The 12,168-nt window shown below is 30.2% G+C and overlaps 1 protein-coding gene across 4 annotated transcripts; it reads left to right on the plus strand.

The window, feature by feature from the left end:
• Positions 1–1,467: 1,467 nt before the first annotated feature.
• LOC131955949 (outer dynein arm-docking complex subunit 4-like) lies at positions 1,468–11,950 on the plus strand. Of its 4 annotated transcripts, none has more exons than XM_059320272.1 (15): positions 1,468–1,734; positions 2,869–3,009; positions 3,625–3,778; positions 3,964–4,025; positions 4,617–4,631; positions 6,451–6,613; positions 6,935–7,153; positions 7,543–7,750; positions 8,035–8,121; positions 8,236–8,432; positions 8,931–9,031; positions 9,166–9,325; positions 9,485–9,514; positions 9,736–9,781; positions 11,237–11,950. In XM_059320272.1, the coding sequence occupies exons 1-14, from the start codon at positions 1,564–1,566 to the stop codon at positions 9,750–9,752; spliced, it is 1,725 nt and encodes a 574-aa protein (XP_059176255.1). In that variant the 5' UTR covers positions 1,468–1,563; the 3' UTR covers positions 9,753–9,781; positions 11,237–11,950. The 4 variants fall into 4 exon arrangements, with proteins under 4 accessions (XP_059176255.1, XP_059176257.1, XP_059176253.1 ...); XM_059320274.1 differs by having other exon boundaries at positions 9,736–9,753; XM_059320270.1 differs by lacking the exon at positions 9,736–9,781.
• The last annotated feature ends 218 nt before the right edge of the window (positions 11,951–12,168 follow it).

A 12,168-nucleotide genomic window follows, 5' to 3' on the forward strand; every position in this document is an offset into this window, starting at 1 on the left:
TGTCGATGCTAAAACGATTTGTTTTTCTTTGACGGCGTAACTAAACATTTGCTCCTATTAAAACGTTCCACATCTAAATCCATGTATAAAGAATCTTACTTATTTTAGGCGGTACCTAGATATGCTTTGACATGTTCATTATTTTCGCTCGGCACTATTTGGAATATTGTTGATTTAAAAAAAAAGGAATATTGGTTAAATTGCCAGAAAGTAATATGGCTTTACTAGTAGGGCGTCGTTTTTCCGACTCCACCCCTTTCTCTAATCACACATTGTAACAAGTCTAAATCCAGTCACTCCCCGGGTACGATCCTCTAAAGATTATCTCTTCTGCAACTGTTTCTATTTAAGATTTAACTTTACTTGTGATTTTCACTAATATTTGATTGCGATAATTGATTTTAAAATCCCAACATGTTAGGAGTAGATCTACATAATTGTGCTGTCGTTCCTAGTGAGCGGATTGGTGGTCGTCTCTAAAAATTGTACATAATTAAAGTGAACAAGTTATGTAACTGTACTGTTTTTGTGCAATCATAGCACATGCACGACCCCTTTCGGTCCATTAAATATAAATGTATCGTTAAGAGGTCGTCCATAAACTACGTCACATCCCTAGGAATGGGGGAAAGTGGCTTTTTGTGACGAGAGGGAGGGGGAAGAAAGTGCACGTGTATTTTAGATTTTTAAGTCGCAAGGCCTCTTCTGTTTCTATTTACTTCAATAATTGCTCTCTGACTAAAGGGATGCTATTGTATTTTTATTTGGGGTCGTCGATAAGTGATATCACACTCCTGAGAGGCTAGAGGAGGATTTTAGAAAGTGTGATGACACACTTTTGCGATAATGTTGCTTCACTTTGGTAATTTTTTTTGTTTAAATAACAATAAAAATTTAAATAGGCATACTCAACGTTGACCGAGTAAATATTTTTAGAAAAACTTTTTTTTTTAACAACAGTTTCGATAGGAGTGGTAGGCTGAGATGTGACGTCATTTTATGTGTCGGGTCCTGGCTTTTTTGCGTCGATGTGTGAGTGGATGACCCCAGTGTAGGTAAAAATATAAAAGACCGACAAAATATGAGCGCTGTCGTCCTAATTTTACTTTTTATTTGCAGGATACCAGTTTTATGTTTGTTTTATAATGTAAGCACCTCGATGTTTAATTCAACGTGTGGACGTCTACTTGGACTCGACCCCCCCCCCCCTCCCTGTTTACACTATTTACTCGCGTCCACAAAAGTCAAATTTTCGACCCCCCCCCCCCACCTCCAGCCTTGAGGATGTCATACATGTATGACACCTATACAGAATTAAAAGGTGAAGAAAGTAAATCAAAGAAAATTAACTTAGTTATTTACATTTTTTTTCACTACTACTAAATAATACATTTGTTGTCAATTAGCAAAGCTGCGAAACTAATTTTCATGAATGGTTTCCTGCTACCATGACGACAGCATAGCATAAATATTGGTATTATTCTGGCAGGTGCCCTGCTTCCACTTGAAAAATAACTATTAAACACATTATTTATTGAAACGTTTTAGAAGTTTATTATAAAAATGAGCAAAGCAGCTAATGCGCCTGCTAAGCGTGGACGGGGGAAAGATAACGATAGTGATGCTGGCACTGACGATCAAGGAGTAGTTGGAACTTTTGAAACACTTCGCGATGAGGGTGAGCACTTTGTGCACGTTAAACAGTATGAAAAAGCCATTGAGAGCTTTACTAAGGTAATTAAAGTAAATAAATATTATGTTTATGTTCAGCCTAAAATATTTCATGCCAATTTTCATTGCACATTTCTATATGAGGAATAAAAAAAATAATATTAATTCAATTAGTAAATTAGTGAGGCCCTATTACAGTAATAATACGGTAATCTATCGTTTTAGGTACGTAAAATCGCCCGCGACTAGTAATGTAAAAAAAAACAGGTGACTCCTTAAATTTTAATAATTATTTCACGTTTTGAGGAGGATTTATGTCTGAAAAATACAAAAATGTTTCCCTGTTTCATTTAAGTACCTGTTTATGTGTTTTTAAACAATTGAATTAAAACTTTCAGTAATAAATGAAAACTAGGGATGTTTCCAACAGATGCAACATTGCTCATTTACTATAGCAGCCATCTTGTTGAGGTTTTTTTTATAAACTTATAGCGTGAGATTCAGGGGAAGCCACTCTAACTTACAGGTGGCAGCTTTTTATATAGCAAATCCTGCTCGCAAACACCGCTGTTTAAAGTTAATTTCTTGCCTATATTGATATATTTAGCCATTGATTTAGGTTTATCATTCATTTATCTATAATATTTGACACAAATATATCACAATATACATCTATTAAAGCCTTAACAATGAGGTAACTTTTTCGTACATTACTAGCCGCGGGCGATTTTACGTACCTAAAATGATAGATTACCCCTAATACTAATACTACACTACTAATAGTTTTTAATAGTAATTTAATAGGCCTAATAAAATAAATAAATAATAGTTATAAAAACTAGAATAACAGACTACAGGCCTAATTATATTAATTATTAATTAAAACATTATAATTATATTCCTATTTTTTATATTACACTACTAGGTCTAAACAGACCTAGAAGAGATCTACATGATTTCACATGATTGAAGCATATTTTAATCCACACTGACCATCTCATAAAAAATGACACCATACACAAAGTCATCCTTTCTTTCCCCCTGTCAGCTACATGAAAACAGTATTATAAACTTACAAATTATCATTATCAAGTTTCTGATCATCATAAAAATAAAAAATTTAAAACTTAAACTGAATTTTGTTTAGGCTTAGATTATATATCATTAGCTAATATTTTATGGTTCATTTTATTCCAGGCCCTGGAGATGAAAGCTGGGGATAAAACATGTTTAGTTGTTAGATCAAAGTGCTATCTTATGCTGGGCAATGCAGAAAAAGCTTTAGCTGATGCTGAAGCAGCATTAGAACAAGATGAAGATGGCAAAAGAGATATAAGAGTTGGTTGTTTTTTTTTTTAGAAAGTTACTGAGTTTGTTTTATGCTATGCTTATTATTTAAATAATAGTTAACCCTGCTCTATCTTAATGATAACTACTAGACCAACTACTAGGCCACATTCTTCTTTCCCATGTTATACTATCACAAACAATGTCAAATCACATACTCCCCAACCATTCTTGTCAAGATCTGCCTTATGTACTGTTAGCCTGGTCAAATGTGTTGTCAACTCTGATGTATGACAAAATATAGGTAATATATATATATAGTAAGGTACGGAGTGGCCAAGCGTAAGTCTTGAGTTCGAATCCGGGTTCAAGTCAGTAGACCGTCCCTGAGTCGACCCAACTCTGATGGGTACCTAACTCACATTAGGGAAAGTAAAGGCGGCTGGGCATAGTGCTGACCACACTATCTCTTCATATGCCGAGGTCACAGAAACAAGTGAACTCTACTTCACTTGCCCAATAGACCATTAGGTTTGAAAAGGGAACTTTACTTTTACCTATGCTATGAGATAATGCAGTACTTAATTTTGTTACTAGCTAGTAATACCAACATGTATTAGGTATTCTTAACAAAGGAAGTTATGAAATATAAATTGTTGTCACCAGGCTTTGAATATGAAAGCTGAAGCGTTGTATCAAAAAGGAGACTTTGAAAGTGCATTAGTGTTTTATCACAGAGGAAACAAGTTAAGACCAGAACTTCAAGAATTTAGATTAGGCATTCAAAAATGTGAAGAAGCAATAGACAACAGCATAGGAAGTAAGTATAACAATTGCCTTCAGCCAAAGATTCCTTGAACATAAGGGAAAATTTACATGCATTTAAAAACTATTATGTGGCATTCATTAGCAGTAGAGAGAGATGACCATTAGCTTATAATTATGCTTACCATGAAAAATCTGAATAAACAAAAAACAAAACACATTTTTATCCTTTTACAATAGCTCCTAATGCAGTACACTTGGAAGCTACCGGGGATCTTTCATACTTTTACAAACAAAATGAAGTAAGTGTTATAATTAATCTTCTATTGAATATTGTAATGGCATTTAAAAAACTGTATTGAATTATTGATGAAGTTTTATTAATCATTGGATTCTATATATACAACATACAATATACAGTTTTTATAAGATGCATATAATTTATGAATAACCTAATTTTCAATCATTCTGGTTTGTAGTCTTTTCTACTCATTTAAACTAATATCATTCCTTGTAAATATAACAGCATTTTTTATGAGAATTTTAATACACTGTAAAAAAGCAATGTTTTCTCATAAGTGCTTAATGTCTGCTTTGTCTTTATGTACTTTAAAAGTAATTTTAATTGTTGTTTATTAAATTTTATTTTTTTATTTGGTTTCATTAAACGTATTTACTAGTTGATACTTTTATCATAAATGGTTAATTTAGATGTGTTTTTTTTTAAATATCTTTTTCAGAATATTGGGGTTTTTTTCTGTTTAATTGAAAATATATGTTTTCAAAATGTATAACATAGAAATGCATGTAGTCATGTAGTGTAAACACACATTTGATTCTTTAGAGTAGAAGTTTCTCAGATGTTTTTTTTACAAAACAAATGCTGTTTTCAGAATCAAAAAAATAAGGTAATGTAGATAATTGTTTGCAAAAAAAAGAAATTCTGTACCCTCATCTGTCTTAGACTTAACCAGTTAATAAACGTGTTCTGCTGTGACAGGAATGTCAGCTTCTTTGTGTTGCGGCTGAGGATATTGTAGAGTGTGGATTGATTACTTTCATCCTCCTTCCTGCCCCCTATTTTGCTTACTAATATTACAGGCAGGGTCTGGTATACGAAAAGAACACTTCAAACTATTTTTCCACAACTAAATTTCTAATTGTAATTATGATCTACTTTGATTAAAAAAATGTTAGATAAATTTGAATTCAAATCTTTTTTTTTTAAAAAGCATGAAATGAAACCTGAGTATTATCAAACTACCAAATTACTTAATTCCAACTTTTAGCCAAAAATATATTGCTGGGTTTTTTTTTGGTGTTTTTTTTTGTGCAGTTTGAAATGTATTGTTTGAAGACATAATATTTTTTTTATCAGTTTATTACTTCAATTTAAAAATAATGTTTGCATTTAATTTTCCTTGTAACCTCTTATTTGCAAATCATCAAGAAAGTTTCCACCTCTGTACCATTGTGTGTGTTACTAACAAACATATAGGAGCTGGTTTTTTAACATTAATTCCAAATGCACAGGTCCAACATAAATGTGCATTAGTTCATTTTTAGCAAGTAAATAGGTCAACTTGTAGACAATATAGTTACTTTAGCAACAATATTTCTTTAGCAGCTCTATAGTTCTTTAGAATGAAAGTTCTTTTCCATGTGTACAAAGGATATTTACCCATCCCCCCTGTTAGACAGATATTTTTAATCCTCATACTTATAATGCGCTATCAACCCAATATTTTTAGACGCATAATCTTGTTTTCTAAAACTGAGTTATTTAAATGTAAACAATGCCTGCGCTATATTTCTTGGATCATATTTGTCAGGGCACAGGTTTACCTACACTACCCCAGGGGTCTTACTGAATGGGGCAATTCAATTTCACCTGGAGACTTATGTTGGGAGCCAATATGATGGGAGCCGTTTTGTCAGGTGCCATATTGACAGTGACTGTTTTGTCACTGGCTCTTTTGGCAGGATCTATATGATGGTGTTGTTTTGTTAGAGCAGTTGTGACCTAGCATCCAAATCATCTTGAGTTACCCACCAGATAGTTTTTTCCCTTGTGACATTAATAAATGACATGTTTTTCATTAAGTTTGATATTTATTGAGAAGAATTGAGTGATCCCTATAGTTGCTTATACTTAGTTATAAAAATATTTTATAGATTAAAATGTGTAGAACTATTGGACATTCGTATTGCAAAGGTTTCATCTAAATAAAAAACCTAATATATAAGCAACGATCGGTAGACCTATATAGATCTGTATTAATTATAGGATTCTTATTTTCAAAATAAAAAAATAAATTTCGTTTATTTTATACTCATAATTATCATTTCAAAGTAAATAATTTTAATTGAAGTGAGTACTCTTTTCATGTAACTGAAACATTATTACAGTTAATAATTTTTTTACAGCCTGGCTTTATAAATTTAAAAATTGTAATTTTCAAATGTTTCATTATTTCCTACTAAATTTTATAAAATAATTTTATTTCTAATTCATTTATTATTAAAACATCTGTAGTGTTAAAACAGCATTTTAAAATATGTTAAATGTTATATGGCATTATAACCACATGCTTAAATGCAATAATAAAGATTTTTACATTATATGTTATTTTTATTATGACATAAAAAGTTTTATTTCAGGTTGAATTTTTTTTAACATTAATTTAATGAATTGGAATAGGCCTGCATATTTGTATTTTTCCATAGCAAAAGAAACAACAAAAGGGCTACACTAAAGTCAATCAGCCAGCTAAGAAAGAGGAAAAGAAAGAACGTCAACGACCCCAAGAAGGCACCAATTCAAAAACAACAAAAGAATTGTTAGGAGAACTGTATAAAGATAAAGAATACTTAGAAAAACTTTTTGATTGTGAGTAGTTTCTTGGTTTTAAAAATTAGTTGTGTTAATAAATGTCAGTCCTTGATAAAAAAAAATTGCTAAACTTATTGACTTATATTAAAATTTCAATTTGTTTATGGACAATAATTACAGTCTAACTTTTGAATTGAGAAACAACTCCACATAATGACTCCATTGTGAAATGAATGGTTTTTTTTTTATTATTTGATTTTTTTTCTGGCCATTCTACATGTGGTAAAACAAAAATGAATATTATATTTTATTCTGCTGAAACTTAATTTTATAAAATGTAATGGACTAAATAATTTCAGGTTTTAATTTTATTGTTAGGTTTATCAAACAATGGAAACCAAACAGACGATTACATCAAAGGCAGGGCTTGTGATGGATTAGAATACTTAAATAGTAGATCAGATTTTTGGAGACAACAGAAACCAATGTATGCTAGAAAACGGGAAAAGCAGTCACGGTCCGCTAAAGGATCTGCTGGTCCAAGGGGTACTGATCCAATGAAGTATGTCCTTCAGAAGCTAGAGGAAATAGATGAAGGTTGGTAGTTTTCTGCTTCTAATGCTTTTAGTTATTTCTCAAGAAATGAAAATAGTGAATGTGTTAGTATCTTTTTATGCAGGCAAAAATTATATAATTTTAAAATTAAAAACCAATTTGCCAGAACATAAATAAATAACAGTTAGACATTAAAACATTCTTTTAAAAGAAGAAAACATAGTAACTTTACTAGAGATTTTTAAAATAATTCTTTAAGCACCTTAAAAAAATAATCAGTTTTTATGTCTTAAGCAAACAAAATTTTATTTTAAACCTTTTAATCCATATTTGACAATACTTTTAGAAAACAGCATTATTGTTAAATTTTATCGATTTGCATTGCTTATGAGAGTGAAAATTTAATCTAATTTCAAAATACATTTTTCCAGCTCAATCTGAAGGTAGATACCAAGATAGTTTAGATAAATGTAAACACACACTGAAGAGGGTTGAAGCTATGCCAGAAGGTTCTCTTAAGAATAAACCAGATGTTATTGCAAACTTGTACAGCTCAATGGGAAATGCATATTTAGAAATGGGGAAATATTCACAAGCCCTCGATTATCACAACAAAGACCTAAACATTGCAAAAGACAAGTAAATATTTCAATTTTTCTTGTTGTTTTCTTTCATATTTTTAAGTTGAGGAATAGTTGTTTGATTAGTATTGTATTTTATAAATTATAAAATTTTCTATTAGTCATTGAATTTAATGTAATTTAATTTATTGTATAAAATTGTATGTTAATAACATTACCATAGTATTATAATCCTAATGCTACCTTCTAACTCCCTTGTTTAAGATAAATAAATAATTGAATAAATAGTTTAAAGTTGTTATGAAAATAGAAATCAAACTTTAATATATTTTTGATTGACAGTCAGCTGGAAGAGGCTGAATCTAGAGCTCTTGACAATTTGGGTAGAACAAATGCCAAAATGGGAGAATTTGCAGAAGCTATTGAGATGTAAGGTCATATTTAAGTAACCAATTTAATTAAATAAATCTTTGTGTTCATATTGAAACCATAATTATTTAATGCAACTTTAAAAACACATTGGTTTTATTTTTATCTTATTAGATGGAAACAAAAAGTACCAAAAAGCAAATCTTCATTGGAAAGAACATGGTTATATCATGAGATTGGTCGCTGTCATTTAGAGCTAGGGGAGTACAATGAGGCCAAGGATTATGGAGAAAAATCTATAGATGCTGCAAAAGATGCTGATGATGCAGGATGGCAGCTTCATGCACGAGTGCTAGTTGCACAGTCCGAAGGTAGAATCTCTATATACTTGTCTGTACTACAATACCAAAATATATCATAGTCATAATTAGATCATAACTAAGCTTAAAGAATAGCCCAAACTAGATTATAAGAACTTTTAAATATAAATCCAAATTAGATTATAAAAATCTTTAAATTATAAAGTCAAACTAGACTTTAAGAATTCTTAAGCATTAGTCCAAATCAGGGCATAAGATGGCTTTATATTTCACTACATATTTTATGTGTGTTTTGCAAATTTTAAAAAATTCATGTTTAACATTTTGTTTTAATTATGATGGTTTTGTTAAAAATGTATTGAGTATTAGTAGTTGTCATTAATAAAATTTTCACCAGACATATTCTGCAGAAACGTAAACAAGGTATGGCCTAAGCATGTTGGTTTTGAAGCCAGATGCTCTGGGCCAACATATATAAACATGAGGTCAAATTTTCATAAAAAATTATAAATCAGACAAATAAAAAATATTTCATTTTGAATATTTCAGTGAAATGTGAGAACTATGAAGCAGCATCAGACTCATTTACTTTGGCTCTTGAACTAGCAGAAAATCAAAATGATAAAGCTATCAAAAAAGCTTTAGAAGAGGTAAATTTTAGTAGAAAATTAAATGGAAAAAATAGTCTTTACTTCATCAATGTTTATTGAAACAATCTGTTTGCAGCTTTGAAACTTCAATTGTAAATATTTCCCAAATGTTTTTTTCATCACTTTGTTTTTAGGTCAATGCTAAAATTGTAAAAAATAACAAAGAAGGTGAAGAAGATGAGCATGCAGATAATGGTAGGAGTTCACATAATGAACACAGAGATTCAGATAATGAGAAGAAAGATTCTGACAAAGAAGGCAAAAGATCTCCAGCTAGAAGTCCTAGTCCCAAAGGTAAAAAAATTTTATCATTAAAATCAGGATAAACAGAAACCTTGATTTCCTTTTCATATGAATGCAATATCATATCATAGTGGTATTGCAAATTAAAATGTAAAAAAAAATCAGGAAATAGAAAAGAATCAATACGACATAACTCATCTTTACTTACAGGTAAAGACAAAAAAAATAAAGATTCAAAAGGTAAGGAAATATTCAGTTTGATCTAATTGAAACTTAAACCTAATCTCTGTTATTATAATAATTATTTTTACTTCTTCACATGATGTACACATAAAGACAAAAAAATCTAAAAATTTTTTGTTAACAATTGTATGCTAATGTAAATATTATAAGGAGTAGAAATTTGAATTTATTTTAATAGCATGATATGTATGTTTTGATTTGTATTTTATATCCTAAAGGAAAAAATAAAAAATGAGGTAAAAATGATTAGAAAATATTTAAATTGTGAGTTGATTTTTTATTTACTGCCAATATTAGAAAATTTTTCATTTTTTATATATATATACTAGAGCTACATCCTGCCGATATACATTTTCATAGTATAATAGAAGATAGATTAGATTTATGTTTTAGAATTACTTCCTTATTTTATATAATCAGTAGGTTTAATTTTTTACATAACCTAACAAAAACAGGTTCTACAGCTCTTTACTGCTTACTTATAACTTTAAATTTTTAAATAATTTATAATTAGTAGTTTAGAAAAAGGCTTGAACGCATTTTCTCCTTTAAAATATGTTGTATTATACATAGACATGCAAATGCATACGTTAATATTTATATCAGTATGAGTTTATGTAATATGTATACATACAATGGTGGCTCATGACAAGGTTAGGGCCAAGATTAAATGACTTGTCTATGTAGAACATAATGATATTAACATATTTCATTTACACTACACTCTACTTCTGTTAGTTAATGGACAAATGTAATTGAAAGTTTGACACCCCCCCCAAACACACACACTCCCATTACTTACAATAAACCATTAAAAACTCAAAGCTAAAAAGTTGTACAATTTTTACATTAGAAATGAAGGTTACATAATAATTTACATTTTGTCCTAGACTTAGCTAAATAATCCATTTTAGAAGTTATCTACCCCCAATGCTTGAAAACAATTACACCAATGACCCCCATAGCTAAACCTGAATGTTTATCAGGGGCGTAGCGAGGGGGGGGGGGGGGGCGGGGGGTGCGGACCGCACCGGGTGACACCATTTAGGGGGGTGACACCACGGCAAAAAATAGCAAAATATATAGAGAAAAACTCGAGGGGTGGGGTGCAAATCGAAAGTTTGAGGGGGGGGGTGCAAATCGAAAACTTGAGGGGGGGGGTGCAAATCGAAAGTTTGAGGGGGGGTGCAAATCGAAAACTTGAGGGGGGGGGGGTGCAAATCGAAAATTTGAAAGTTTGTCCCTGGGAAGGGTCTCTATGCCTCTGGGGGGGTGACACCATTAAGTGCCGCACCTCGCTACGCCACTGATGTTTATATATATATATATATATATATATAAGCATACAGTTCAATAAAACATGTAGATTATTTGTTTTAGTACCTTCCATATAATAATGATTTGTAGCATATTTGCTTACCGTAATTATTTGCTTTTTTTTTTTTCATAAAATACTATTAAAATTAAAATGGGAATTTTGCATGATAGATGTTTCAATAAACAAATTAATATTGAAGTTCACAAAGTCTTTTTGGAAAAATAATTTTTGTGGCTGAATTCTGGATTGTGTAGTTTTTAAATATATATGAAGGTTATACCATCTTCCTGTCTTAATTGCACAAAAACTCATAAATGTACCACTAATTAGTGCAATGAGAACAAGTAGACATTTAAGAAAAATCATTATTTTATTTTTGTTTTTAAATAATTTTTTTCCAGAAGAAAATAAAACAGATGAAATAGACAGCAGCAACAATGAAAGTCATGTCTAATGGATCCTTCTGGATTGCTACAAAAATTAAGGAAATGAATTTTCTTTAAGTTTTTCCCTGATAATTTAAAACAACAAAACTTAAAATGGTATCAAGTGTACTGCTAATTTATGTAGAAAGATTACAAAATTGTTTTAACTTTATTGCAGTGCTGAGCCCATCAGTATTATTAAATCTGGTGTACAGTTTCATTACAAACATATTTTGTTGACTCTTATCAAAGACTTATTATTAAAACCCGTATTTTTATTATGTTAAGCTTTTTTTCAAATAGTTTATATGGTTAAGGGGTTTTAACTAAACTTTGAATAATTCTATATAAGGTGTTCCAACTTTGATAATAAAATGTTTTTACTTTATTAACTTTTTTTGTAACAACTTTTTTATCATTCCAAACTTGTGTAGACTTAGAAATCTATTCTGGAAAAAAATGTTTGATAAATTATAAAGATACCTATATTTAGAAATAGGTATTACTTTGCAAATGTGTTTTTACCCAATACATTTTTCATGAAGCAAAATTATCAGCATGCACATATATACATAAAATATGTGATTTAGTTAGACATTAAACAAATTAAATACATCCAAATAAGAATTTTGAGGGGACTAATGTCATAAAACAAATGTTAATTAAAGTACTTTCTATTTTCATAAATGATTCTATTGTTAATTTATTTTACTATTTTTTGTGTGACAACTTGTGATAACAATATATTTAAAAGAGAGAATGGTATGTATTATCTACCATTGTTACCAAAGAAGAAAAAGACAGTTTTGTCAAACTGAACTCTGCTTATTGAAGGCATTTAACTATGTAACATTATACTTTTGAGAAACTTGGTGGCAAATATAACAGTGTAACAGAAATAACTCGAA

Source organism: Physella acuta, unplaced genomic scaffold (assembly GCF_028476545.2).
Source record: "Physella acuta isolate Inbredline_101_S28 unplaced genomic scaffold, ASM2847654v3 ptg001118l, whole genome shotgun sequence".
NCBI lineage: Eukaryota > Metazoa > Mollusca > Gastropoda > Physidae > Physella > Physella acuta.